The sequence below is a fragment of the Aptenodytes patagonicus genome, chromosome 3 (assembly GCF_965638725.1).
Source record: "Aptenodytes patagonicus chromosome 3, bAptPat1.pri.cur, whole genome shotgun sequence".
NCBI classification, from domain to species: domain Eukaryota; kingdom Metazoa; phylum Chordata; class Aves; order Sphenisciformes; family Spheniscidae; genus Aptenodytes; species Aptenodytes patagonicus.
This window is the reverse complement of record NC_134951.1, coordinates 104,995,544-105,022,954: the sequence shown is the minus strand read 5'-3', so window position 1 is coordinate 105,022,954 and position 27,411 is coordinate 104,995,544. Positions and strand designations below refer to the sequence as shown.

At 45.8% G+C, this 27,411-nt stretch overlaps 1 protein-coding gene across 1 annotated transcript; it reads right to left on the bottom strand.

The window, feature by feature from the left end:
• Positions 1 to 5,950: 5,950 nt before the first annotated feature.
• On the bottom strand, positions 5,951 to 12,855 carry SERTAD4 (SERTA domain containing 4). The gene is made up of 4 exons (XM_076334495.1): positions 12,816 to 12,855; positions 12,315 to 12,495; positions 11,630 to 11,745; positions 5,951 to 8,502 (listed from the first exon to the last, which is right to left on the bottom strand). The coding sequence occupies exons 2-4, from the start codon at positions 12,478 to 12,480 to the stop codon at positions 7,729 to 7,731; spliced, it is 1,056 nt and encodes a 351-aa protein (XP_076190610.1). The 5' UTR covers positions 12,481 to 12,495; positions 12,816 to 12,855; the 3' UTR covers positions 5,951 to 7,728.
• Positions 12,856 to 27,411: the final 14,556 nt, after the last annotated feature.

Sequence of the window (27,411 nt, the reverse complement as noted above, 5' to 3'; positions counted from 1 at the left end):
CGGGTCCCCTCCCCCTCCACATGCGTCTTCTCAGCACTTCTGAGCAAAGGGGAAAAACGAGGCAGTGTGGGAAAACATCCAGTCAAACCTCAGAGGCTCCGCCGAGGTTCTGATTTTGGCACCCACCAGAGTAGCGCTATGTGATCATGAAGGATTTTTAGTGCGCGGGTGTCAGATTCATGACAGCCAGAAAATGGTGTGGTTGCATTATTTAAATTAAAATTAAGTTTCCAAATAATAATAATTTTAAAAAAAGGTTTCATACATTCAAAATTAAAAGAATAAAATTATCGGCCTGGTTGCCTTTCTATTATTTATGCTGATATTCAGTTAAAAGAGAGTTTGTCCTGCCCCTGTGTTTCTAGACCCTAGGAAGATATTTTATTGATAGCACATGGAAATATTCAAAGGGAAAAAGGAGCTTTGGCAGCTGGAAAGGGACTACTGGAGGCCACCGGCAGCTTGAGAGGCTCAGAAGACCACTGGGAATGTGGGGCAAGCTCGTTAGCGGAATGTCTTATTTATAATGGTCACTAGTGAAATACCTCAAAAGCTGACATTACACTGTCATCTTTAAGCCTCAGAATTAGCAAACGGGTGCTTTCAACGGGTGGATAAATTCATACAGTAAAAATCCTTGTCTCAGCCTGCATGCAGAATAAGGAAAATGATCTGACAGTAGCTTATGCCCTACTCGTATTTTAAGATTTTCTTCATGACGGTGATGACTATCCAGGTTATTTTAAAGTTTCGGTATTAGAGCAATTCTTCAATGAAGGTACATTTCAGGATTGCGTTAACACTATGCACCTTACTTCTCATAGCAAGCGCAAAATGAAATCTGCCACTATTACGCTAATTAGTCTGCTGGCAAACCAGAATCCTATCATCTGTCATGCAGAGAAAGGGGTCAAAGAAGGAATAATATGTATTCAGCCTCCACAGGTAAAATGTAGGCTGCTCAACATTTAAAACTTAGTAAAACTATATTTTCAGGATAATAATAATAATATTAACAGAAATCGAGATATATAGGTTGCTTTGGTCATACTTGTTGAGACTCACAGAAGATAAATTTGGGGAAAACATCATATTGAAAGTACATGTTACAGCATAACAACACTTAAAGTACGTGCACTGTCTGATGGTTTGTAATATAAAGGGCAACTGCGTTTTGAGCCAAACCCACACTACTTTATTCAAAGCAATGAATGGCCCTATGGCAGCCATATGGCTAAGAGAATGTGGCTGGTTAAGTGGGGCTTACTCACAGAAATACATACAGAGGATTTCACCCTGAAAGAGCAATGGATGGAGGCAAAAAAAAAAAATTTACAAGGATTTTTAGGGTTGATGAAGGAATAGAGCACACGAACTTTACACATATATTGAGAGACAGAAGTGATTTTGGAGTGGGGGAATAAAACTGGATTTGAAAATAATCTGTTGCTTGACTCCAGTTCCCAGTGGCAGAGGCTCTCCCTAACTAAAGGGGTAAATACAAAGTAGCCAGTCCCACACTACATGGGGTGGAGGAGGAGGAGGATTGCCATTTGAAACTTGTTCGATTAAGAAAATGAGGCAGAGGGGAAAGACAAAACCAACAATAACCAAAGGTGTGGGTGGTCAGCTGATACGACCAGGCACAATTTGTCCAAAAATCAATGGCACAGCATCATCTCACGCCAACTGAAGGTGTGATTGCCTCTCACCCGGCTGCGAACAGTCTCTGAAACATCAGCCAGCAAACTGCCAGAGAAAATTTGACACCGGTCATAGTGTATGAGTGAAAATGCTATATTAGAAATACAAGGTGGTGAGGGGACAGTGGAAGTGCCATTGGGAGGTCCCTCTGCACTTGCTGGAGACACACAGCTCCAACAGCTACGGGCCAGCTTCTCATGGAGGAGGCACAGCCACCGACCACTGCCACCCCACCACCCTCCTTCGCAATGGCCAGAACCCTTAGTTTTTTCAGGAGGCAGACACAGCCCGCGGTATGGAAAGATGAGCCTGGTGGGGTATTCCACGAGGAAAGTACCCCTGCAGGAGGTAGCACTAAATGGATTGACCTTGAGCACACAGACCATTCATCTCATTTCAGCAATCTCAGTATGACAGATTAGATGCTCTCTGCAGTAAATTGGAGAATGATGCTGTTTAATTGGGAAGAATTACCAGCCATGGAAGAAAAGTTATTTTTCAAATTCAGTATCTCACTGTTTGGGGTTTTTTGTTGGGTTTGGGTTTTTTTTTTTCTCATTGTGCATACTTCTGAGTGTACACAGACCACCCATCTGTGACTTCTCCTCACACTCCCGGTATTCCTCAGAAGAGAATTTGAACACAGAGATTAAAAGAAGTTAATGTACTTGCCTACCTGGCCTTTCAGCTGGATCTGGTGAGAAAGCTTTGCATACTTTGCAGTCTGCACCACTTTTGCAAAGCTGAGGAACTGAAATTCCACCTTCCCCAGGGCGCACTCACTTCCTTGCTATGACTTAAAGACTAGGGAGAGCGACAACAGCCCCAAACACAATCGTTTTCACATGATTACTCCCCTGGAGTTTAATCTAACCTTCCCCACCTAACCCCAGGCCCCCTGACATGGAAAGCCACTGACCCCAAATAGTAAATTCGCTCTGGTCTTACAGACGCAGCTGCTTTGCTTCATGCTCTCTGTGGTGAGCCAAGAGGAGTGAAGGTCTCATCCTAAAACCCCTCAGCTCCAGGGCTGGTTTGTGCTCAGTTCCCCAGTGCAGACCTGGCCGGACGGGTACACCTCGCGTTAGGAGCCTTAAGCTGAGCAGGATTAACTGCTGCGAAGGCACTCGGCACCCTGCCACGGCTGTGTTTACATTAGAGAAAATGGACCTCACAGAGACAGTTTGCAAACACCACAAGACGAACTTTTGTAAACTCCCTCGGTTTAGTCATCTTTCCCCATCTGTCAGAGAAGTTAAAGTGAGATTGAAAAAACACAGGAAATTACTGTGTATTCCAAGTAGTCGTGACTGAGCGGCTTGGCTGTTACATGGGATGTCTTGTGGAAGATTCACATCTCCTAACATTTCCAGCAAGATCCTTTGCAGTGCTTCCCCGGCTGCGATCTTTTAGCAGGCTCTGCACACCCTGCCAGGAAAAGCCTCTGGGGCGCTTCACGCAGCTGCGGAAAAACTCATACCCGTACTGAGGAGCCCAAAAGGTTACCTCCAGAAAGCGAGGGCAGCCCCTTTCTTCAAGGTTGCAAAGCAAGGGACAGGCAATGAAAAAGGTTAGGTCCCTTTGGGAGGCTTCCATGTGAGAGTTACATTCACTGAATAAAACGCCAGATGAAATCCTTTACCCCACAGCGGTTTAAACCTTTCTCTGATGTGACTGACTGGCTCTTTTTGTGATAAAACTTAAGAAACTTCTTTTATCAAGGCTCCTGGCATGAGTAAGCAGCAATTGCATTTGCTACACCTCTGGCTATAGCCTTTATCTCAAGAAGGCAATGAAAGGGCATGAGTCGAACACAGACTAGAAATCACCTTCACGTCTCTGCTTTGGCCATAGCCCTTTAATCACCATATCACTACTGTAGTGGCAATCTGAGCTACCGGCAGCTGGAAAGGCCATTTAGCTGGGTGGGTCGCAACTGGCACGGGCCTCCAGAGGGGCCACAAAGCAGCGAGACACACTGCAGCCTGGTTAGTTTGTTTAAATTCCCCTTTAGATCATGCTGCACCTCTGACCCAGCTTCCTGCTTCCCCTGCGCAAACCCGAAGGGTGGTGGCACCCAGCCGTACCACCCCGGCGGCGTGTCGTGGTCTTCAGCGAAAGGACAGTCGGTAGATGAGAGACGTAAAAGGAGGATGGAGGGTGCACAGCAAGATGAAATGTGAAAAACATCTCTTTACCTCAACTTTGCTTTGGGGTGTAACACCTTCAGGACTGAAAGAAGCACTTCATTTCTGTGGCTCAGCCTGCGTTTGTTTTCTCTGTGGAGCCAGCTGCTACGCTGGCATTGCAAATCGGTGCCAGCTGAGGCTATTTGAGTGCTGGGGATGCTTAAGTAACCATGTTAAGCTGTTTCAACAGTTTAGCTAATCCAGTAAAAATAGTAGAATTTTACCAAAAGTATTAAGTATATATGAAGCACAATGTTATTATGCCACGTGTTTTGAAAAAGGAGCATAATTTTTTCAACTGAAATGAACTATGCATTTCCAAGGGAAATGTATTACCTGGTGGAAAGCGATCCTGAAGATAAAATGACACTTCTGTTCTTAGTGACAGTAAAATAGACCTGACGACAGAAACAGCTTTTTCTGTTGCTGTTTTCCATGTATTATTGAAGTACCAGTATAAGCAGGGATTAGCCTGCTGAAAGGCACAGTACTTTATAGTCTTACACTCTAGGCGTAAAGTATCTTACGATAGAGAGTAAAATAGTCTCCCTAGAGAGAAGCTCTTCTGTCCAGTTCTTCCAGGCAGGTAGGCCAGGATCAAGGTCAGGAGCATTCATTTAGCAGTTATGCATGGGACATAACGGATGAAAGGCATTAGTATAATCTTGGAAAAGAACTATTTCTTGAAAATTTGTGATACTAGCCAAATGTCCTTAGTACTGGAGTGTGCAATGGGGAAAAGACCTATCAATCAGGTTTACACTCTTCACACGCCATAAATGAAACCAAATTTAAACCATGAAATCCATTCAGCCTAGCCCAGGTTGGAAATCCGAACAAGGTGTATTGCATTTCTGGCAATTGGACAAGGGTGTTTCCAACTCCCTTTTCTGACACGAAATACCTCCATCTCTTCTGAAGCAAACAGAGTTAACTCAGTGGACTCCTGAGTCCAATACATCTATGTTCAGTATTTGCTATTATTTTGTGAGGCAGGGTCCGGAGAAAGGCATAAAAGACCACTTATCCTTAGGCCAACCTTCATTAGGTGACATTTCATGCCTTACAGACCCTTGATGACACTCAGTAAGACTGTCCAGAGCTGTAACAGGTTAATTTCTAGGTGTCCCTGGGACTAAAGAAGCCGTTAGAGAGGCCGGAGTAGACAGAGAGTTCTGCTGATCCATCACTTCAGCTGGTGCAAATTCAACTCAGAAGATTCTGCAATGGGTTATGTGTGCAGGCTTGTTCTTGAAGACCAAGGAGCCCCTTGGGGTCAAAAAGCTTTCAGCCCCCCCCCCCAAAGTGTTAGCTGATTTGTGGCTTGGGCAGCATTTGGCCAGGTGCTATCCTTGGCTGTACGTGCAAATGCACAGAGAAGTCTGTTGCTTCTCAGTGCACCTTCAGACTGTCCTAAAGGCTCCTGAAACCCCAAGAAGGCTGAGCTCCGTCCTGGACTCAACTTGAGGTGCACGGTCAACTGCAGCCTAACCTCTGCAGCAGGGAGCAGTTGGATTAAACGGCATTTCCTTGGGTGAGGGAGGGGAACGTGGGGGAAAGGACCCAGTAGCCACTGGAGATGTAAAATTAAAATGAATTTTGGTCATTTTAATAAATATATATCAAGGAAATTTCACTTTACTACAACACCACATTAGTATACAAGCATCTAATATTTAAGCTTAAAACATCAAGTGTTTATCAAATATTGGAAAAGAGCAGACATTACTAGACTATCTGGGTATAACACAAGAAAAATCAGTTTTTTTAAAAAATTGGTCCTTGTGGACAAATGTCTAAATGGTGATCCTACTCATACACTGTATGAATGAGATCTATATTTAATATTATTATTATTATTATTAATAAAAAAAGCTTCTGTCTTGGAGAAATCAGGTGCGATTTATACTTTATTTGTTGTTCTTCACAATGATAACCCTTACAAACTTGTCAGTTCCAACTCACCTGACCACATAAAGGTTATCATTGATTTACCTCCTAGATACTCTCTTTGTGGTCACTCGGGGGGCGGGGGGGGGGGGGAGGGGAAGCTTTTTCCTGTGACCACTGGGCTTAGTCACAAAAACTGTCCAGCTTGCAAACGTGACTGTGGGGTGTGCACGCTACCCAAAATAACCATGGCCCAGGAGGACTCAGGCTGAACCCGTGAAACCCAGAGCAGGAGGTCTCTTACCCAGAGACCCGTCCGAGTCCAGCGCCAAGCCGGGGGCAGCCCAGGGCGGTGTCCCCCCGGGGACCTTCGTGCCCTGCGCCGAGCTGGCCGCTCCCCCAGCACAGAGGTGAATTTCACCCTTTGGACAAGAACCAAGTGGAGAAGATGTCGCTTGAGTGCATGATGCTGTGGGAACAGGCAGCTATTATGAGTCAGCCGTGGCTTGGATGTGGCTATTTTGCCGAGCACATCCTGCCAGTTGTTATGGGGACTGTGGGAACTAATTAATTTGGTGGATCTAAGGCTCACAATACTGTCGGTCCAACCCCGACTAATGTCTTCTGGGCATTTTAAACAGCACACTTTTGCAAACGGTCTACCTAGGGATGACTACATGTTGTCCTTAGCCACTGAAATCTCAGCTCATTTCTCCAAAACGTTCTTTTTTAAAATTAAACCCCTTACATTCATTCAGATAAAATCATGTTTATCGCCACATTATTGATTAACATTGTGCTTTTTGCTTTTCTTGTCTTTTTTAAATCAACAGCAAAAGTCATAGAAAAATTCCCGCATGCTTTTGCAATCTAGAAGAGAGAAATTATGCGAAACAGAATAAAGTATAAAACATGCCACTGGTTCATGAACTTCATTATACGAAGAAGGAAAAAAAAGAGCCCCAGCAACAGACAGTTGCCATAGAAACACTCAAGCATCGAATGCTTGTTTACAAGAGACATCTCTCTATTGTTTCTTAAATCCCTTCCTAAGGATGGCAAATCAAAAAGCAATTGAGCATCAAAAAGGAAGAACGGAGATGTTTGAATAGGAAGTTGAACTCAGTACTTCAAAGGTTAAAGGTTTCTAATAATATTGATCCACCCTGTGGGTTTTTTTCTTTTCCTCTGTTTAGGTTAAATCCCTGCTGTATCACTGATTTATACTTAATTTTCACGCTGGCAAAAATTAAGACAAAAAGTAAGGCACCAAAAAAAAACCTGCCCTGTATAACAACAAGCCTCATTAGTTATTACAGCCGAAGTGAAAACGTGCAAGTACTTGAGCTGCATGTTGTGTTTCTGATTAAGATCCCATAAACAGGTTATTTCTTTATGCTATGTCCTATTTTGTCACTTGAACAAGACGCTGAATCCAGGAATTCACGAGTATGTAAGGATGGTTTATTCCCAGTCCGTGAAGACAGTCCTTTGTCAGAACAAATACTGAGTTACAAGGAACACATCACCCTTGCTGGTAGCATCAATTTGTTTACCAGACTTCTAATTCCTTGGTAAACATAGTGGAGGTTCTTCTTAATTAATGGCAGACTTCTTGGGGGCGGGGATATATAAAACGGTATGTTTTCCCCATCTGGCTGATTGGTATTTTCAGTAACAAAAGCTAAACCATAGCTGCACAGACTACAGTGCTAAGCAGTAACACAACTGCGTTCTTTATGAAGTCTCCATATTTATAAATAGCCCGCTGATGCAGATCGTAGAGACGCTTTACGCAATCTGCTCTCCAGTCATTTAAAACTACATGTAAAGTTTGTGGCACGATTGTATCATTTGTAGAAAACTATAAAAAATCCATTCAAAATAAAAATTTGATAGACAAACGAACATGCTGCGCATGCTTCAACAGAGCAAGAAAGATGCCTCATATTTTACTTCCTTTGCTGCAGCACATTTTATTACTTGGTAAAGATTCCTTTTTCCTTAAGGATTTTTTCCAGGATTCACTTATGTTGCTCTTGTCATTACATCCAGTCTCAAAATAGTCATAAAATTTGCCTTTGCATTCGAGAGCATGGATGCCTCTTACAGGTTCACAGTTTAGGGCGACGCTCTCTCGCTCGGGTTCATTACCTCCTTTCTCGTCATTAAATTTTGCCTTTTCCTGATTACTGTGAGACGTGGCATTAGTGACGAATATTTCATTAGCAGGTATCTGGTCATCACTCCTGTAGGAAGAGGCACTGCCAATGTCATAATCCACCTGCTGGGAACAGCTTGGCAAAGAAATGGGGGGGGAGGAAGAGGAGGAGGAGGAGGAGGAGGAGGAGGAGGAGGAGGAAGAGGAGGAAGTATTTTCTGTACTAGCATTAACAGAGTAGGGTAGATTTAAATAGTGACTGCCACACTCTTGATAGAAGCAGCACGTGTGGAGCTTCTCGTACTCCTCCTTTGCCATCCGAAGGCGTTTTCTGTACGGACAGTCCTGAGGCACAAACCACTCTTGTGGCGAGGTGCCGCTGAAGGAGCAGGCGGAGAAGCACCAGTTGTTCTGCATGATGATTTCTCCGTGGATTCTCTTCATTAGATTGTTGATGAGGACAGATCTCCGCAGGTAGACTTCAGGATCATCAATGAATTTCAGCTTTTCCAACGACATGTAAAGAATATGGGCCCGCTCCTCAAACACGGAGATTGTCTGAAAATGCAAAAGACAGAAGACATGGAACGGAAGGCAACCGGTTTTGTTCCAGGCAAGGAGAAAGAAAATGCAGCAAAGTATTCCCCCTGTGTCACTGCTTTTCTCATTCTCTTTCTGAGGCGCCTAAAACTGGCTTTTCATTTTGCACACCCATGTAGCTGGGGACCTGCTTTTTCTTGGCCACAGCGTTCACCCAGGTTTAGGAGGTAAGTAGCTGAGCGTTACACCACAAAGGCAATCGCAGTGCACGAATCCAGGATGGGAGAGCGAAATCCAGATGCACACATCTGGCTCTTTATTTGCATTTGGGGTTAGAACATAAAATCGTTGTGCAGTTTTGCTCCAGTGATGGCTGGGGGCTTTCTGATGTAAATGGACCCAATTCCATCATCCCCTGTGGGGCTTCTGCAAAGCTCTGAAGCCAAGCGAAGGTCCCCTCCTGCAGCCTCAAGGTTTGCAAGACGCAGCCAGCAGCCATCACCTCACGCGACAAGTGTCAGAGCATTTCATCCACTGCCAGTGGAAGAGGCCCTCCAGCGAGGAGGTCTCCATTTGCCAAGCTCCCTTCTACTGCTCTCGTGTACAAAAGTGCATGCAGGGAGGGAGGCAGGGAGAAACCCATCTCAAAGCAGCACGGCATCTGGAGAGCAGCTGTTGGCCTGCATACTACACCCTGCGCTCTACAGGACCGGTGGGAACGCAGATAGGCAGGGACAAGGTCAGGAAACGAAGAGAGGATAGGGATTTGCAGAAATCCTGGCTCGACGCCCACAGATTTGTTCTCCCTTCCATGGTCCTTCCAGGACTCCCTTTCTCAGCACCGGCAGCATGAGCAGGTTACTGCCCCCGGGAGGCCCCGGATTCTGCGCTGTAATCGCTACCCTGGGAATCAAAATAAGAGAGGGGGCAACGCATGCTACTGTAAGCACTATTAACTAATTTTCATTTTTAGTAAGAATTTGGTTTGCGTAGGAGGAGAGCAGCACAGCACAAAGAGAGACTGCTCTAAATCCCCCCCATCTGTGGCTTGATCATTCTTCCCTTTCCCACATGGTTACAGCATTTTTGCAGAGTGGAAGTCGTAGCTATGAGGACTGAAAGAGCTTAAAGCACAGCTGCTTTTCACATCCATTCAGCTCTCCTCAGCCCCTAGCTCTTTCCACAGCCTGGTCATGTCTGCAAGGCTTAGAAGAAGCACAGTGCCTCGTAAAAACAAAAATTGGCCGTGTTTTCATGTGAGTTCACAGCTGAAGCTCTTCTTTGTTAGAGAGAGTAATTTTCTATAATAAATGACCCATTTTAAATTATATTAAGCCTATAGGTTAATTTGCGTCCTTTATAGCTGCTGCAGCAACAGTCAGTGAAGCCATGAAAGCCTGGAGCAAACCCGCAAGCCTTGATCCGTGATCCTCCTGGAGATACATCCTGAGGTGCCACCAGTAGGAACGAGTTGTCAAAGGCTTTCTACTACAAATGTCTGCCAACAGCCCTGGAGAGGGGCGCTGGGCCCTGCCCTCGTACCCTCTATGGGGCAAGGAATCTCTTTCTTTACTGGGCAGCGGGGGTAAGAAATTCAAAGAAATCTGGTGGGCATCCTCCCTTCCCCAGAGCTCAGTGTTGCAAAGTAGAAAACACATTTGTGCTGAACAGAAGAAACTGGTGACCCAGGGTTTCTGACATGATACGCCTCTACAACAGCACGATGTCTGGGACAGGTCTATCTCACCAATACCTCTACAACTGGTTTTTATGCTGTTTGAAAGGGATCAGTAACTATTCCTCCTCTTTGCGAGGAAAACAGTCACCCACAGAAAAATCCAACAATCTAGCCAAGAAAAAAACGGGCTGAAATCAGAGTGATGTGACATGTGGGAGACACGCTCACTAACCAGAGCACATTTTTCAACACCCTCGCTGCTATTTATTCATGGCTCTGGCAGCAAACACCTCCTGGAATTAACGGCGGGGCAGTTTTTCACCTTCCCGGTCAGGTACTTATTTCCAGCCAACACTATTTGTAGCTGAAAATTCCTTCGGCTACTCTAAGGTCCTTGGGAAGCGAGCTCGGCATTACTGCTCGCTGCTCCTCTGCAGAAATCCCTCCAGGGAAACAGGATCCCACTGGGCAGACTCCTCAGCCAGTGCCCGTGGTAGGGACGAGGCGCTCGGTTCTCCTCGCGTCTCAGAAGGTTGCCTCTGCAATGCAGGTAAAGATAACGTATAAACTCGCTCCGCATCTCGATCTGTTTTAGCTTTCTGTCTCTGGGGCTCCTGTGGTACTCTTGCCTCCCATAAGCTGTGCTTTAATCAGATTATACGGCGTCCTCTCTATCGCCAATAGTACGTGGGTAGCGCTGGACTGCCATGGGCCAGGTGCGATCCAGCGAGGTAAGGATGGTGTCTCAAGGCATCAGCTATCCTTAAGCACATCACTTCAGGTGTTCAGTTCCTTACAGGACTAGCCCTTAATGAAGGAGAGCATAAAATCTCTCATAAAAAAAAAGTTAGGTTTCAATTTATGTATTCACTGGCCTGGGAAATGTTTGCGCTAATCCCTCCCCTGACAGCTTTCATTAAAAAAAAAAAAATATTCTTTCATTTACTAATCTGTTCCTTTGGAGTTATCAGCTTTTTAATAAACAGGATTAAATACTGACGGAGCTTGTACTTGCTTTCCAAGTCATTCTGTTTTTCTAAAGGATCTGTAACCCATTTGGGGTACAAGGAACCGATTACTATTTTCTCCCCCGGAAAAAGTTGTGAATGAGCGGGGAATCATGGGCCCTTTTTATTTATGTTCTTTGTTTCTGCTGTTCAAACGCTGTTACGGAGCTGTTTCTGTAAGCATGATATAAACTAAGAACAAAATAATCTGAAAAAAAAAAGTTATTCTCAGCATTTCCATTTGCAGTTGTTATAAATGAAGAAATGCCTTTGCTTCTTAAGCAATTCGATGACAATAAAACAATAAATGTGAACAAGTGACAACTATTTGTTTCTGAGCAAACAGCTGGATCGTTCTCCGAATTTCAGCAGAGTATTTCAGCCTTCTGGAAATGGGTCAATCGAGTGTTACTAAGCGTCTGAAACTCGGAGTAAAAATAATGACTATTAGAAAACATACTTTATGTGTACAGCTGCTGAGCGGTGGATGAAAATCCTCTTCTTCCACATATTTCCTTTTAAAGTATGTGATCTTGGATGTTGTTACAGGATTTGAAATTCCCCTGTAATGCGATCCTGTGGGTAATAAATCAGATATGACAAATGACATGCGGTTTGCCGGAGGTTCTCCAAACAAAATACTTTTCATTTCCCTTCGCGCTACAGGAGAACTCCACCGCATATTTTCACAGATATTTGCAGCGATCAGAAATAAACCCTCACCTGACTAACACGTAACTCGCCAGACGCCCCGCAGCCGAGGGCTGTTCCAGCAGCCAGCACGGGGAACCGCTGCCGCCCGCAGGACCCTCGGCTTCGGGAAAACTTTCCCTCCCAGCCCGCGGCCGGGCAGCTGCCTCCGCCAGCGCGTCCAGCGCTCCGGAGAAGCCGGGTGCGGCGGCGCCCGGTGAACCCCGCGCACCTGCGGCCCCGCCGCGCTCGCCCGCGGGAGAGCCCCCGCCTTCGGCCCGCGCCGCGGCCGCCCGGGCCCGGGCCCGGGCCCGCCGCCGCCGCCCCGAGCGAGCCGGCGGAGCCGCCGCGCCTCCCTCCGCGGACAAACCTCCGTCCCCCCGCCCGCCGCCGCGGGGCCGGGCGGCCGCCCGGGCGCCCCCGCGGCGGATCGGCGCGGCCCCGGCGGTGCCTACCTGCGGCGGGGGGCCCGGGGGCCGGCGGGGCCGGGGGCGGCGGGGCGGCGGGGCCGGGGCGGCCGCAGCAGGGCGGCTCCCAGAGGGCGCGGTAGGCGGCGAGGTCGGCGGCTCCCTCGGCGGCGATGGGGCGGCCCAGCCGCTGCATGGGCAGCACCAGGGTCATCGCGGGCGCCGGCACCTGGAAGCGAAGCAGCGCGGTGAGCGCCCGGCGCCCCCTTCACCTGACCCCCCCGCCCCGCGCCGTTCCGGCCCCTGTGCCCCCTTGGCAGTCATACCTCTCTAGACACACACGCATATATATAAAAAATATACGCATATGTATCTTACATAGACACACTTTCCCCCCCCTTCTTATGGCAGGAAAAAGACCGGAGCCCTCTCCCGCAAAGGGCGCGGGGTCCCCCGCACCGGGAGTTTGTGCGCGCCCCCCCCCGCGCCGCCCTCCGGCCCCGACCCGGCGGCCCCGCCGCCGCCCCGGCCCCCCGCCCGCTCACACACCGGCACGGGTCCGCTCACTCGCTTCCCATCTTCTCCCGGCGGCGTTGGCACAGCGCGCTCGGCACCGGCGGGTGTGCGAGCCTGTGTGTGTGTGCGTGTGTCTGCGGTGCGTGTGTGTGTGTGTGTGTGAGAGCGAGCGAGCGAGCGAGCGCGCCCAGCAGTTAGGGATCGCGTTTCTTTCTTCTTTCTTCCCTCCCAAACGGAACAGACAGCAGAGACTTAGGTAGTTGTTTCCACTAGCCCCGATCGGACTGAACTGGATCTGCCTCCAGTCAAAACACTGCGAGACTAAGACAGAAAATTGGCTCCGGTTTCAAGCCGTGAGTTGCAGTCCCACCGGAGCCAAGCACAACATCGGCGGAGCAGGCGGAATATTAAGCAGGAGCGGGGACTCCAGGGCCAGCGCCGGGCTGCGAGCTGCCTCCTGCCGCGACAGCAGGCGGGAGGGGAGGGGAGGGGAGGGAGCAAACTTTCTGCGAGGGGCAGGGGATGAGTTCATAGTCACCTACTTCTTGGCAGAGGAGCGCGGAACAATGCGCCCAGACACGGCCCGGCCCGGCCCCTCCCTCTCCTTCCTCCTCCTCCTCCTCCTCTCTCTAAGAAAGGGGGATGTAGTTTCCCCTCGGTGCAGCCCTCCCGGAGGAGGACGAGGGCCCGAGCAAGCAGCGAGAAGGAGGGGCCGCAGGTGGGCAGGTGGAATTTCAGCAATTGTTTGCGTTAGCAGCTGAGCGCTCGCTAACAAGAGGAAAAAATAAACCGCAGCAGAAGAGGGAGGAAAAATAAATCATTCACATCTGCCAGTTGTTTTCTTAAATCCTGGAAGAATGCACAAGGCTGCTACTTTATTAAGAAATGGGCTTCCAGCATGCGCTAACTCTCTGTTCCTTAGATGCATGCGTGGGTCTGCCCTACACTCAACGGGGCAGAAAATGGGAGGTGAAGGGGAAATCCCCGAGCAGTTTGCCCTAGTAAAGGCCACCAGACTTTGCTGGAATCGTGTCAAAACCCCTTCCTCAGAGTCAATTTACTGGTCGTGCACTGCATACGGCTCTCGGTCATTTTCTTGCAGTAACCCGTTAATGCCATCTTGCATTTCCTGGGCAAAGAAACAATGACAGGGGGAATGGCAAGCCGCTGGACTGGCCCATTGGAAGTTATCCGTGACACAGACAATACATGTTATTTATTCCCCGCACCTTTTCTTACCAGCTGAGTACCGACACATGGACAGACTGGTCAAAACAACAAGTGGGTCAGTCTGCGGGCCTGAGAGCAGGGCCAAAAAGTGGCACAAGAACCACCTAAAAAGTCATATATTTTGCGGCTGAAAAGATTACGCTGTCATTAGAAAGCACCCATGGACACTTCTCATTAATCTGCGCCGAGGAATCACTCACAGGGAGACATCAATCTTCTCATGTTGGCACGATGTCAACACTCAGTGTTTGTCCTCGGAGAATAAGGGTTGGAAGAAACTCGCTGCTGCTTTGGGAGTCAGGATTTCTTTGCTCGTAATGAATTCAGCATCTCTTTATGGAATTTTTTTATGAGAATCGGAGATTTCGACTGTGCATTTCTTTTTACCATATTTCATCACAAATAGGTCTTTCTATGCTTAAGCAGAAACACACAGGAAGGAAGGAAGGAAGGAAGGAAGGAAGGAAGGAAGGAAGGAAGGAAGGAAGGAAGGAAGGAAGGAAGGAAGGAAGGAAGGAAGGAAGGAAAGGAAGGAAGGAAGGAAGGAAGTGTTGGGATGCCTCCTGCGCAGGGCTGCTGATTTATCTTGAAAAACTGAGTTCTCTGGACAGCTGGTAAAGTAAATGAACTGCTGCTGCTATTTACAACATGCAAAATTAATAGAGGCAGGCCAGTTAACTTCTATAAACAGCGACTGTCCATGCACATTCTCCATGTTTCCAAACTGTATAAAAACAAGGCATAAAAAATAGAGCTTCCCTAGCAAAAAAAAAAACAAACCCCAACAACCAGAAGACCAAAGCCACAAACCAAGATTGTAGGTCTCAGCATGCATTACAAAGCTTTATAGGTGACACTCAGCTACAAAATAAGCCCCATTTTGTAGCAAAGGAATTGCTTCGGCACACAAAAGTGAGAACCAGGCTTTTAAAAGGGCTTGTGACTCTGGGCATGCTATTTGCTCCCATTTGATTTGCAGAAGCACTGATTTCCAGCTGCTGCAAATGAGTAGGAAGGGAGCTGCGAGAACTCAGCACATGGAAGAGTCAGCCTCCTTGAAGGTAAAGCTGGACACGGCAAAACTGGAAGCCTGAAGTACGAGGTGATGTTTACTGAAAAAGCGCTACCGGACCTAGCCCCATAAACAGGACCTCCGGCACTGCTCCCAAAGAGCCAACCTACTGTTTCTCTCCGTTAAGGGTGGCAAAATCCACTCCTGAGTATCTTGCCAGAAGTCACACAGCAAATCAGTGTCAGAGCCAGAAATAGAACCAGATCTCATCGTCCTCCAGCCGTGAGCCCAACCCATTTATATTACATTATCGTATGCAATGGAGGGATTTCATCCAAAATCCCGTTCGTTCCAATGAGACTTTGCAGAACAGCACACGCATTGTTACATTTCCATTAACGCCACTGGAAATAAAGGATGAAAGATGTACACATGAGCATACAATACATTTACTATACAAAATTGCAGCAAAAGGTTGACACTTAGGGCTGGATTCAATTTTGAAAAATCCATTTGGGAGCCTTGTGTGGGCTTCAGTGGCATGGAAGCCAGGCACAGTTTTTTATTGAACCCAGCCCTCCATCCTTAGGCTACCACAATTTTTCCATTTTGTCAGCCAAATGCATGCAGTGCGAGGACACCCCCAGGCATCTATAGCAGCCTGAAGGTTAAATGTCAAACTTTTTCCGTATGCAGTTTTACACAGTAAGACTACTATACGTTGCTACCGTACTCCATTTGCTGGGGTTTTCACTCACTGTTCCTCCAGAGCCATTATGATGTTAATGAGAGAACTGTAATGATGCCATTCACATTATAACAAGCCTGATGCCATGACAGTGAAAAGGGCTCTTTATACAGTTCCAGAATGCCTCTAAAAACCCCAACTTAAATATAAAGTGCCTGGGACAATAATGTTGCAGGTCTCACCAAGATCAATAAAGACAAGGGATAGACTTAAGACGACTTTTCTTTACTCCTGGGTTTGTACCCAAGTAGTGCAGCGGTTTCAGGCTTCATCATATATTCTGGAGCGTTTCCATTGCATAACAACACGACTTGAGGAGAGAATAGCGTTTCTTAACTGTACTATACCGTTGTTAACATCTGGATTGCAGTGCTTAGAAAACAGAATTGCCATCATTTTGGCAGCTGTTACCTGTCTGGCATTACAGAAAATTTACACTGCAGAAGCAGCCAGAAATCCCACTGCACCAGCACTGCATGCAGGCTGTGCAGACCCACAGTCTAAGAAAGCAAGTGACAGCCGGAGAGAGGAAGGATTGTATGCACAATCACATACCCAGACTGGTGTACATACATTAAAAACAACAAAAACCAACTGTATCACACTTAAACAATTCCAGGATAACCTCATTGTTAACCACCTACTCTTTATCGTTGCTGCACCAAAGTTTGGTATCGCCAACTTAGCTGGGCATCCTCTGGGCAAGAGCGTCATGGAAGAGGGCATAAAGGGCATAAAGAGGGCATAAAGGCTCCCCTGGGAGCAGCAGATAAATGCACGAGGACGCCAGCATCACTGACGGAGAGAGCAGAGCCATGCAGTAGAGACAATGATGGAGCAATGACAGCTAAGGCAGAGCTGTGACAACCTAGCATGTGAAAATAAAAGACTAGATGCAGGCAAGTAAGGAGGAAAGGCGGGAGGCGGATCGGCTCTGACCGCAGCAGCGGACAGGGAAGAGGATGTTGGGAGCTTGTGTTTGAATAGATCAAACTGGCTGATATGTCACAAGTTCAAGGAGGAGGAAGTTACAGAGATGGAAGATAACGAGGGCCTTGATTAAAACGTTTATTGTCTGGATAGATACTCATGGAGTCATAGTAACGTTATGAATGAAGCAGTGGAAACACCAGGGACACTGAGTCGCAGCACGCTGGGGCAGCCCAGTCACAGTAAATGAAGCAGCCCAGTCACAGTAAATGAAAGCAGAGAGTCAAAGACAATCCCTGCGCTCAGGGCCCTGGAGGCAAGGTGAGCAGCAAGGCTGCAAGAGGTGGAAAAGCATCTGGAATTGGCCATGCTGGATTTAAACTGAAAATTGGACTTCCAAGAGACAGGCCGTGGGTTGGGAGCAGGCAGAGAAAGAGAGAGCTCCTCCTTCTCTTGTTGATATAAAGTAGCTGAGAAGAACTGCAGTATCTCATTGCGCCAGTGCAGAGCGGTCCCTGGTCTGCAGTGAGGGAGATGCCGATCCACAAGCCGGAGACTGCAGGGAAGAAGCAGAGGGAAGAGGAGAATGAGTGGCCGCGAGACACTGCGCGCCCCGGCGGCAGTGGTGATTTTCTGTTCCTTCAGCTGCAGCACGTATCAGAAACGCGTATAACACCATCTAACATAAGCATGACACAAGGGCAAAATGAAAGGGTTAGGGCTGGCTGAAATAACTAGACTGGTAGAACAACAGGTCTGTGTGCCAACAGGGTCAATTCAGCTCTTCATCCTTCGGAGGTATAGATAAACTATAGACCTGCCAAGTCTAGTGTTTTTCCCTGTATTTCTTGGCCGGCACTTCAGGGAATTTCAAGGAATCCACTGTTTTTTTCTTTTTGCTTTCTTTTTTTTTTTTTTTTTCTTCTTTTTCTAGAGCTGGACTTTTACTTTTTGGTGGAAAAGGAATTAACCTGAAATCAGAAATTCATTTCTGTGTCAAGATACAGCCTTTCATGAAAGTGTTTCAAAGGTATCTGCACTTAACTTCTGTCCTAATTTGGATTATACAACTCCAGATGCTCAGGTGTCTCTTTCTCAAGACAGAATTCCAAGCAAATATTTCTCTGACTTTCCTAATTCACACATATTAATTGTTTTTTTCTTTTCATTCTTTTCAGTTGAATTCTTCCCATAAAGACTTTTTGGAGTTACTCTGTCCCAGTGTCGTGGTTTAACCCCAGCCGGCAGCTAAGCACCACACAGCCGCTCGCTCACTCTGCCCGGTGGGATGGGGGAGAGAATCGGAAGGGTAAAAGTGAGAAAACTCGTGGGCTGAGATAAAGACAGTTTAACAGGTAAAGCAAAAGCCGCGCACGCAAGCAAAGCAAAACAAGGAATTCATTCACCACTTCCCATCGGCAGGCAGGTGTTCAGCCATCTCCAGGAAAGCAGGGCTCCATCACGCGTAACGGTTACTTGGGAAGACAAACGCCATCACTCCAAACGTCCCCCCCTTCCTTCTTCCCCCAACTTTATGTGCTGAGCACGATGTCATATGGTATGGAATATCCCTCTGGTCAGTTGGGGTCAGCTGTCCCGGCTGTGCCCCCTCCCAGCTTCTTGTGCCCCCCCAGCCTGCTCGCTGGTGGGGTGGTGTGAGGAGCAGAAAAGGCCTTGACTCTGTGTCAGCATTGCTCAGCAGTAACGAAAACATCCCTGTGTTATCAATCAACACTGTTTTCAGCACAAATCCAAACCATAGCCCCATATTAGCTGCTGTGAAGAAAATTAACTCTATCCCAGCCAAAACCAGCACACTCGGTTTGTCAGGGTCCCCTGACTTTCTTAGCAAGCATTTTTTTCAGAGAAAATACATGAAAAAAGAAAATGTACTTTTGAATTCTTAACAGTTGTGCTTTCTCCTGCTTCTGGTTTCTATGAAGCAGAACTAGAGGAGATTTCTATACTGACAGAAGAGAGGTTTCTCTTTTATTTCTTTGTAGGTATGTGTCACCTATCAGTACTCTTGGCAGCCTATATGCAATGAACTCTTAAATGGTGGTTCTAACAGTTACGGTGTGCCCCAGAATTTATGCAAATATATGAAAATACAAGCAAATTTGCAATCTATTTTTTTGCCACAGGGCTCTGGCAGATATGAGAAAAGGTGACATCAAGTTTACTGCAGCCATCTCCCAAAGGCTGCTTCGCCTGCCTGCTCGAGGAGAACAATAAGGCCCCATGGTATTTATTTCAGTAAGCATAAATATTTTTTCCAGTGTTCTTAGCCAAAATGTCTCATGTGCTCTCTGCCTCCAGCCCGCCGGTGGCTGCATGGCCCTGCTAGACATATAAAGCTCCGTCCAGGATCCACTCAGCCCGGTGGGGGTTTGCAAAACACTTCAGTATCCTGAGGGTAAAAGGTGCTCCGATTGCTGCGAAGTATAACTGACGGTATTTCTGATTAGGTAACTGTCCTGGTTTCGGCAGTAACCTTTGCAATGGGTTTTGACACTGAATGGGTGCTAGATGCTGTTGCTGGGACTGAAGTCAGAGAGAAAAAAGGGTCCCAGCAGTCAGGCAGGGCTGAGAAAGCAAAGCCCTTCTGTTACATAAGGAGACTTCCCAAATCACGAGGCAGTTCTCGCCACTTGTTCTTTAAAAGAGGTACCCATTAAAACCGCTTCCCCACTTAACTTTCACTCCGGTGCAGCAGTGCATGCCTGTCACTGGCACTGTAAATTAGATGGTTTATGGGGTTAATTATATTGCCTTCTTCGCTTTTTGTCTGCTGAAGAAAGTAAACAAAACAAACAAAAAAGTGTTTTGGAACAAAGAACGAGTTGTCTCCCACTTTGCTGTGTGCTACTTTCCACGAAGAATGAGAGCTATTATTATTCTTTTACAAGTTTCCTTCTAAGGGAAATAAACACCAAAGGTAGGATTCCAAGGAAATGACTCACAAATATTGGCAACAGGCTCTGAAAATTGGATCCAGTCTTCGCAAAAGCCTTTAGCAGAATACTAACCCCTCTTATTGCAAAATAAACTTTTCCCAGCCGAGCTGCACATCAGCTCTGCGCGCGTGTGTGTGTGTTTGTGTGTGTTGGGAAGCGGAGAGAGGAACAGAACCCATTTCTCACGTCTCCCCCTCTATCCCTCCGGGGCACCGCTTCTGATACCATTTTTAGCTGGAAGCTGGAAATTTTTAATAACCGACTGAGTCATCCTCGGGAGAGGGAGGGAAAGGGATGCGCCTCACCTTGCCGTGCAGCGTGCTGCCCGCCGGCCGTCCCCACCCGCAGAGACCCCCGGGAGAGCCGGGCTGGGCAGCCGATTTACTGCAAGCCCATCTACAAGAGCTGGCAGGAACCTTGATCCTAAAGCTGTAAAAACGAGGGGCAGAGCAGGGAAGGGATTTTTTTTTTCAATCCCTTGACATTGCGTTGAATTCAGCAGGGCGGGATCAGCCTCTAATAATCTGTTTTCAGTCACCGAGTTACCCTTTCAGATGTGCAGAAGGTAACCGAGCACCGTGACTCATATTTTATTTCTTAATCAGGAACCCCAGGAACCAGGAATGCAGACATTGAAAAATCAGACAGCTGAGCAAAATCAGTGTGGCAGGATTACCATCTGCAAACAGAACAATCTACTTTGCATATTTATTTTTCAGCTGTTTAAAATTTTGAATCATAAATGCATATTCTGTATCACTTGTAATGCACACGTTCTAAAACGCTCGTGCTCTCTCATGTTGGTTTGGGGGGGTTGTTTGTTTGTTTGGTTTGGTTTTGACGATGTAAATCTGGTTAGACAAGAGCGACAAAAATTGCAAACCTTACACTGAATTCCTTTGTCGCTTGGTTCTACACAGACAAGCCTTTTAAATGAAAGAAGCTGGTCCCCTTATTCCTTTCCTTTGCAAATTCCTATTTAACCACTCCAAATCAAGATGAAACAAATGGGGATGCTGGTCCAGAGTCAGACTTTTTTTAGAAAGTCCCTTTACAGCGTGCCTAAAACTGATTGGCAGCCAAGTACCTACTTAGGACGCTAAAGGCTGCATTAGTGGAAGTTTTGCGTCTGGTTCAAGGTCTCTGGCATTGCCAGGTAGTTTCTTAAGCCTGTAATTCACTAAGTGCCCAACAGACACTTCTTCCAACAGGACCTCTGAGTAGGAACGATGTTTGTATAGACTGTCTGAGACATCTGAATTGTGCTGAACTCCAGCCACGGCTCAACCAGTTATAACCAGCTGTCAGGGTTGGGAAGAAAACCAGGATAAACCAGCCTGGTGTCGCCTTCCCGAATCTGCTGGCAGGGTGGCACAGCAAGCTGGGAGGTAGGAGCTCCTCAGACCCCACCTCACTGCGGTGTTAATGGGTGGATTTTAGTATTCTCAATTGCACGGCTGGTCATTTTAATGACAAGAAGAAGGGATCAGCTGGGAAGCGGCGGCTGCTGCAGGGAAGGAGATGCAGAGGGACGAACACCAAGCCAAGGAGGGGGAGAATCAGGAACAAGAGTGGAAAGAGGGAAGAAAGGCAAAAGGTAGCAGTCCTGTTACTCCCCAGGTTTTTCATCCTGTAATCTACGGACTCCATAAAGGAGAAGAAATGACCCATCACTAGGAATAAATTCACTATGCTAGCACACGATAGAAAACGTAGTTATCCACAAGTCAAAAATCACGCTAATCGACTGGCCTACACCCGTTCTCAGCCTCTTGCGGTGCTCAGCTTTTCCCGTTTCCTGGAAGCCCCCCGAAGCGGCCAGAGCAGCTGCAGCCGCAGGAGGCCACCAGGACCTGATCCCGCCCGGGCACCGCCACTTCTCCACCGCGCCGCTCTGCAAAGACTGAACGAGGGGAAACAACACTGACCCGCCGTCTGGGTGGAGGCGCCGGCAGGAAGCACCTTCCCAGTGAGAGATACTGGGAATCACTCTTACGTATTTTGTAAAGGTTTGGAGGAATGAGTTTAGTTACGGGATAAAGGTCTCCCAGCTGCAACAGCACGGCACGTCTGCGGTGAGGAGCTGGAAAGGGGAGAGATACAGCCCACTGCTGTATGGGGTATAAGGGGTTGATTTAAAAACATAATTTAAAATGCTTTCTTTCCATAATAAATGTTTGCAATGCACATAAAATAAACTAGAAAAAGAGAAATGTCTAAATAATGAAAAGATTATAAAATTATGATACCAGTGCTGTTGAGTATCCATTTTTTATGCATGACATAGCTCATGAGGCAACTGGGCAGCACAAATGACTAATTGGTAAGAGACACTTTTGGCAGGATCCATTCCCCTCTGTGCGCTGGGGACGTCTTCCCAAAATCAGACTTTCTGGGGTAGCATCACAAATTACAGTGTTAAGATGAAATTTTTTGATGCAGAACTTCGTATTTGACTGAAATTTTTCTCTTGTTTTGAGACTTACAGCATTCACATTGACTCTTACTAACACGACTTTGTCCATCCATTTCTCAGTCTCCTTGTCTGTGTCCCTGTTTTCAGACTTCAGCAGTTACCATCTATACAAGCAAGCAAACAAAAAAAGATCAATTTTATCAAAATTTAAAAGGCTTTATTTATGTTTCAATTTACAATGCAGACCCAAAAAGACGAAGTTTTAAAAAAATAAAACATTTTAAGTTCAGTTTTCATTTTAAGTCCAACCTATTGATTTAATAGCTAAGGAAGAAGTCACCTCTTGGAACCGGGGAAAAATAATATAAAATACTCATCTCATATGAAATAATTATGCAACCAAGGAAAGTGAGAAAAAAAAGAAATCTTGTATAGACAAAACTGAGGTGACAAAAGCAGCTGAGGTAATGAGAGAGTTAATATAAGCAGATCACAGACATTTATAAGAAAAGCATTCCTCTGCACAATTTGTCATCGCAAAAGCGGAGATGTAGATTTCGACTGTCCTTGGACTGATAATATTCTGCTAAGATCTGCATTCAATTATTTAGCCGGTGCTACAGAAAGTGATTATTCCTTTTACTTGAACAGTAGCATAAAAACCTCAAAGTTATTCTGAGAACTAATTTTCATTTAGAGAACTGTTTTGACGCGTATGTCCTCATCAGGGCTGGGACGCGTAGCGCTCTGATCCACACAAGTGGTTCTTCCTCTAGCACTGGAAGTTGGTCTTTATTAGCACTTGATTTTTCAGGAGTACTTTTATTGCCATGAGTAGGGACTATTTATAAGGATCCAACGTGGATGGCGTTCCCAGCGACCAGGAAGGACACCGTGTCCTGGCGGAGTCTCCTGTGCGTGCTCCTGGCAGAAGGAGCAGATAGGGGTCTGGAGAAGGGGAAAACACAGGTGTCTTCAAGCTGGAGCAACCCAGCTCTCTGCAGAAAATTACCCCTTCCTCTATCCTGAGGCAGCTTCAGGCAAAAAGAGCGTGGATAACCAAATGCTGGGCCCAGCACTGAGGAAGAGGATTTACTTTCCTCTGTCACAGACCTGGGTAGTGTCTAATGTCCGGAAAGGAAGACGGTGTTGATGTGTGGGAGGGACGGCATTTTAAGTGAAGGATCTGGTGCAATGGCAATTACCCAAAGCCATTCCTGTTTGCCTGCTCCAAAACCTCCATCTAGCCACTGCACAGCTGTGTCAACCCTCTTGTTTATCCAAACGGCATGTGCTGGACTACATCTAAGCTCCGGGGACTGGGGAGATGCCCGAGCTAAGTCCTGTGAAGTTTTGTAACTGCTATGAGTAATGGCTGGGGACGTGCAATTGCTTTAGTTTAAACAAACCTGTGCAGCAATACTCATGATTTCAATGGAATACGCTATTGCCCAAATTTAAAGAAAACGGAAAGAGGAAGATATGGGGAAGCGCTTGTGTATTCCTTTATATTTTCATTGCGTTTACAGTATACTGATACTCACTCCAGTGCCCATATCCACGTCCACCTTCCTCCCCAGCAGCAATAGCAGACGCTGTACATCCAATCCTTCTCAAGCATGCACCCTGGAGCTCAACAGTGACTTTTTTTTGCTAAAAGGAGAGAGATTTTTAAGCTTCATTATCAGTTCATCCATCAAACCACCAAGAAAAACTGAATAATGATCAGCTTCGGTTCAATTATTCAGTTGATTCATTTTTGTCATTGCAATGAAATTGCAATATGAACTCTAAAATAAAATTTAGATCTCATGTTAAATCTCTGAAGTATTTTTTAGCTCTGGCTTAGCTGCTATTCCATGATAATGAATTAAAGATTCATTTCCTTCCCATGTCTACTTCTGCCCGACGCGTTCCTGTTCGCCGTCCCTCTCTGTTACACATGCTCTCTGCTTTTCACAAAAGGAGGAAAAGACCTTCCTCTCGCCGCTTCCAAGGACCAGACAGTGCCGGCCCAGCGCCTGTTGCACAGTTCCTCAAGCTCACCTCACTCCATGAATAGTTTCACTGAGCGCAGTGGGACTACTCAGCCTGAATAAAGCTGGCGGAACCTGGCCCCGAGAAGAAAGATCCAATCAGTCCAAAGACAAAACCAAGCTCGCAGCAACGTTGCGGGGTACAGCTCCGAGAGGCTCCAGCCCAACTCGAGGATAGCCAGAAGCAAGGTGCCAAGTTTCTGTTACAGCTTGGGAGAAGTTTGCGCAAGGTTACTGGAGGATTACGCAGAACTGGAAGGGCGATTCGCTGGCGATAGTCTGCTCGAGCAATTTATTATGATGAGCCAGGGAAATACACCCCGGTTGTCTTTAATGGGAGTACATCGCAACCTCTGAAGGCTGTATCATCTTAAAAAAGAAATCCCAACAGCTAAAAATCTGGATGCTGAGAAACGTACCATTCAATTATAAAGCAAATTATATGAGCCTCCTGCGTGTGGTTCTGCTCTCAAAAAGCATTAGCAGCTTCCTGCTACTTTACAGCAATGAGAGCAATTTCTTTACTTAGAGAAGCACAGTAAATCAGGAATAAAAGGTCCTCAAGAAAAATATCTCCGTGGCAATTCCTAATCTGAGGGGCACAAAAGGAGTTAAAAAACAGCAGAGCATGGCCAACAATTGAGAAATAAATTGGTAGGAGAAATTATTCTGGGAGCCAGAGTGGGTCACAGTAAGTTAAACCGTAGACTGTGTTTGTTGTCTGAAATTATTCCAAAAGCAAAATTATTCCAAGAGAGAAGGATAAATATCCTTGAATAATCCAAACCAAAAGTCAAATATAAAAGCAAGAATATTATTTAGTTGGATTCCAAGTCCATGTCATCTTGCAGGAATTAACCGCTCACCCAGGTTTTGCTCTCTCTTTGTTTCTAAGCACGGAGGCCGGAGAGGAAAGCATTAGGGGAATGCAGGGAATCTCAGGCAGGACACTAAAAAAAGTTTCTTATTTGGTTTACATACAGTGTATGTTTTTAAATATAGTTGGTTTTGCCTCCCAAAATCTGATCCAGGTAATAAGGAACACATACTATGTTTCAAAGTGTACTTGTACAAAGGAAGCGATCATTTTAATAAAAGCCCACAGTTAAATATATAAATTTGAACGCAGATTTTGGAATTGGGGTTCACTCTCAGGGCCACTATACTCTGCAGCAGGGCACTGGTTAGCCTAAGTCTGATTCACCTGGTTCCACTTTGGCAATTCCACACACAGGTGTAAACGTTAAGGCTTTTAATAATTCCAGAGTACGTAATGATACCTGGCCTGACATAGGCCCTTCCGTGTCTGTGTGCTAGGAACACCACTCTCAAGACGATGTTAAAACCAAAAGTAAATTCATAGTGAAAGAAGGAACAAACAAACCGTTATCTAGTTATCTATCTAGTTATCTATCTTGCTAGTTTAGCAAGAATTTAGCTTTAACAGATAGCGTTACAAAACCTAAAATAATGGATTTGCTCTCTTCTCATTCTCGTCAGTGAAAGCTACCAAGCTAGTTGCCTATCGTTGGTGCTCTGGGGCCGTCCTGGTGCAAGGCAGCATAATGCATCAGCATTTCAAATTCCATACTGAAAGATTCAAGCACTCATATATTTGACTTGTATATTTTTTTAATCTCTGAAGTAAATACCTTCATACGCATTTTAGAGGGTGTTGCTTTTAAAGGGACTTCTATTGCAGCTGATAAAGTATCACGCACTAAAACTGGTTTAAAATAACAAAATGTAATTCCCTCTGCACATACAGTAACTTACGTTTTGGGCTTGAGCAGGCTGACACAATTCTTTTCACCCAGAGAGCTTCAAAGGCAAACAATTTTAGTAGTTGTAAAGCATCAATTTTCCCTCATTTTTAGGCTGCCAAGGACTCTTCCAGTCATGCTTCTTTTTCCCAACCATTAGCTATATTTAGAAATAAATATATAAGAAACCCAAAAGAACTGATGGATATGGAAATATCTACCTATGGAAAGTGGCAAGTCTGGAGACCTTCTTCTTGTCCAGTCTATCTGAAGAGCTTAATAAACTTGTTTGAAATTAATCTGCAAATCAGCACGATTTTTGAGACAAAAAAGGGAAAAAAACACCCCAGCTTAGCTGAATTCAGTGTGGTTCAATTCAATTTAGTTCAGGATTTCTTTCCTTGCTTAGTGGCTATTTGTCAGTATTTATGTGAGAGTTATTGCTAAAATACATGAGCCAGCTACTCCTCCTACAGGTCAACATATTGAGATCTTTGTCGATCAGAAAACGGTTCTGGTGTTTCGGAGGGTGGCATATTTTTTTCAATGCCCCAGGCCGATTACAGGCAGCATAGTATTTCTGGAGGGAAACGAGCATTTTCTGCTATCCCTTGCAGAAGAGATGAAACTGTGCTCTTAATTGTTTGCATTCATTAAAGATCCTCTAATACATTTCATAAGAGTAGGTTCTTTAACCTCAAGGCTTTGGCCAAATTCCAACTCAATTACTGTGTACCTGAAAATTCTCCCATTAAATTAGTATTGATGTATTCGTCTCCTCCCTTAAACTGGTGTGCAGCAGTGGCTCGAACCGCTAAGAGCTTTCTAGGCTTCATCTTCAAACTGGCTCATTTCAGGGTTAGGTTAAGAGTATCAATACACCCAGTTGACACAGGACTATATATTCTAATTAGTATTTGTTAAACGTTTCACTATCCACTCACCAAAGGAAGTATTAAAGTGAAAAGCATAACTCCACATTGTATCCCTAAAAGAAACAGATAAGATTGTGCGCAGTAACTTGCTGAGAAATCCACTGACAAATGGTGTAGTGGATGCAAGTGAAGGCGGAAGATGGAACTACAGACCACCATGATGCATTAACATTTTTTCAAACCCACGCCTCGTGTAAACTACAATGTTTCTACTTTTTGTACAAAGCAGAAATGTTTGTTATCCAGTGGTTACATGGACTATAAATTCATTGAATCGTTTTACAGCTTTTGTTCTTTTGATTGCAGCATTTACTGGGGATGCCTAATTTGGATTGCCCGGAATGACAATGAACAGTTTAAGTACATTCTGTTTTCAGGCTGTTGACGTGATAGATCTTACGCCACACGTCTACCTTCTGAGAAAGCTCTCAGTGAAATATTATGCATAATTAGAGAGGGTGGGATACGCACTCGGAGAAAAACAATTCCTTGAAATACTTCTGGCAGTGAAATGCTTGCCTAAGGGTGGATCACCCCGTTCCACAGAAAACCCAAGAAGGAAGTGGAGGAGCAAATCTGCGTGCGAGATGTGGGATGGCTTG

Excerpts from the sequence above, each read along its gene's own strand:
- SERTAD4 (XM_076334495.1), bottom strand. The coding sequence starts at position 12,480 with ATGACCCTGGTGCTGCCCATGCAGCGGCTGGGCCGCCCCATCGCCGCC. Across the intron at positions 11,746-12,314 it reads CCCCGGGCCCCCCGCCGCAG|GATCGCATTACAGGGGAATT; the intron begins GTAGGCACCGCC and ends TATTACCCACAG. Across the intron at positions 8,503-11,629 it reads TCAGCAGCTGTACACATAAA|ACAATCTCCGTGTTTGAGGA; the intron begins GTATGTTTTCTA and ends TTGCATTTTCAG.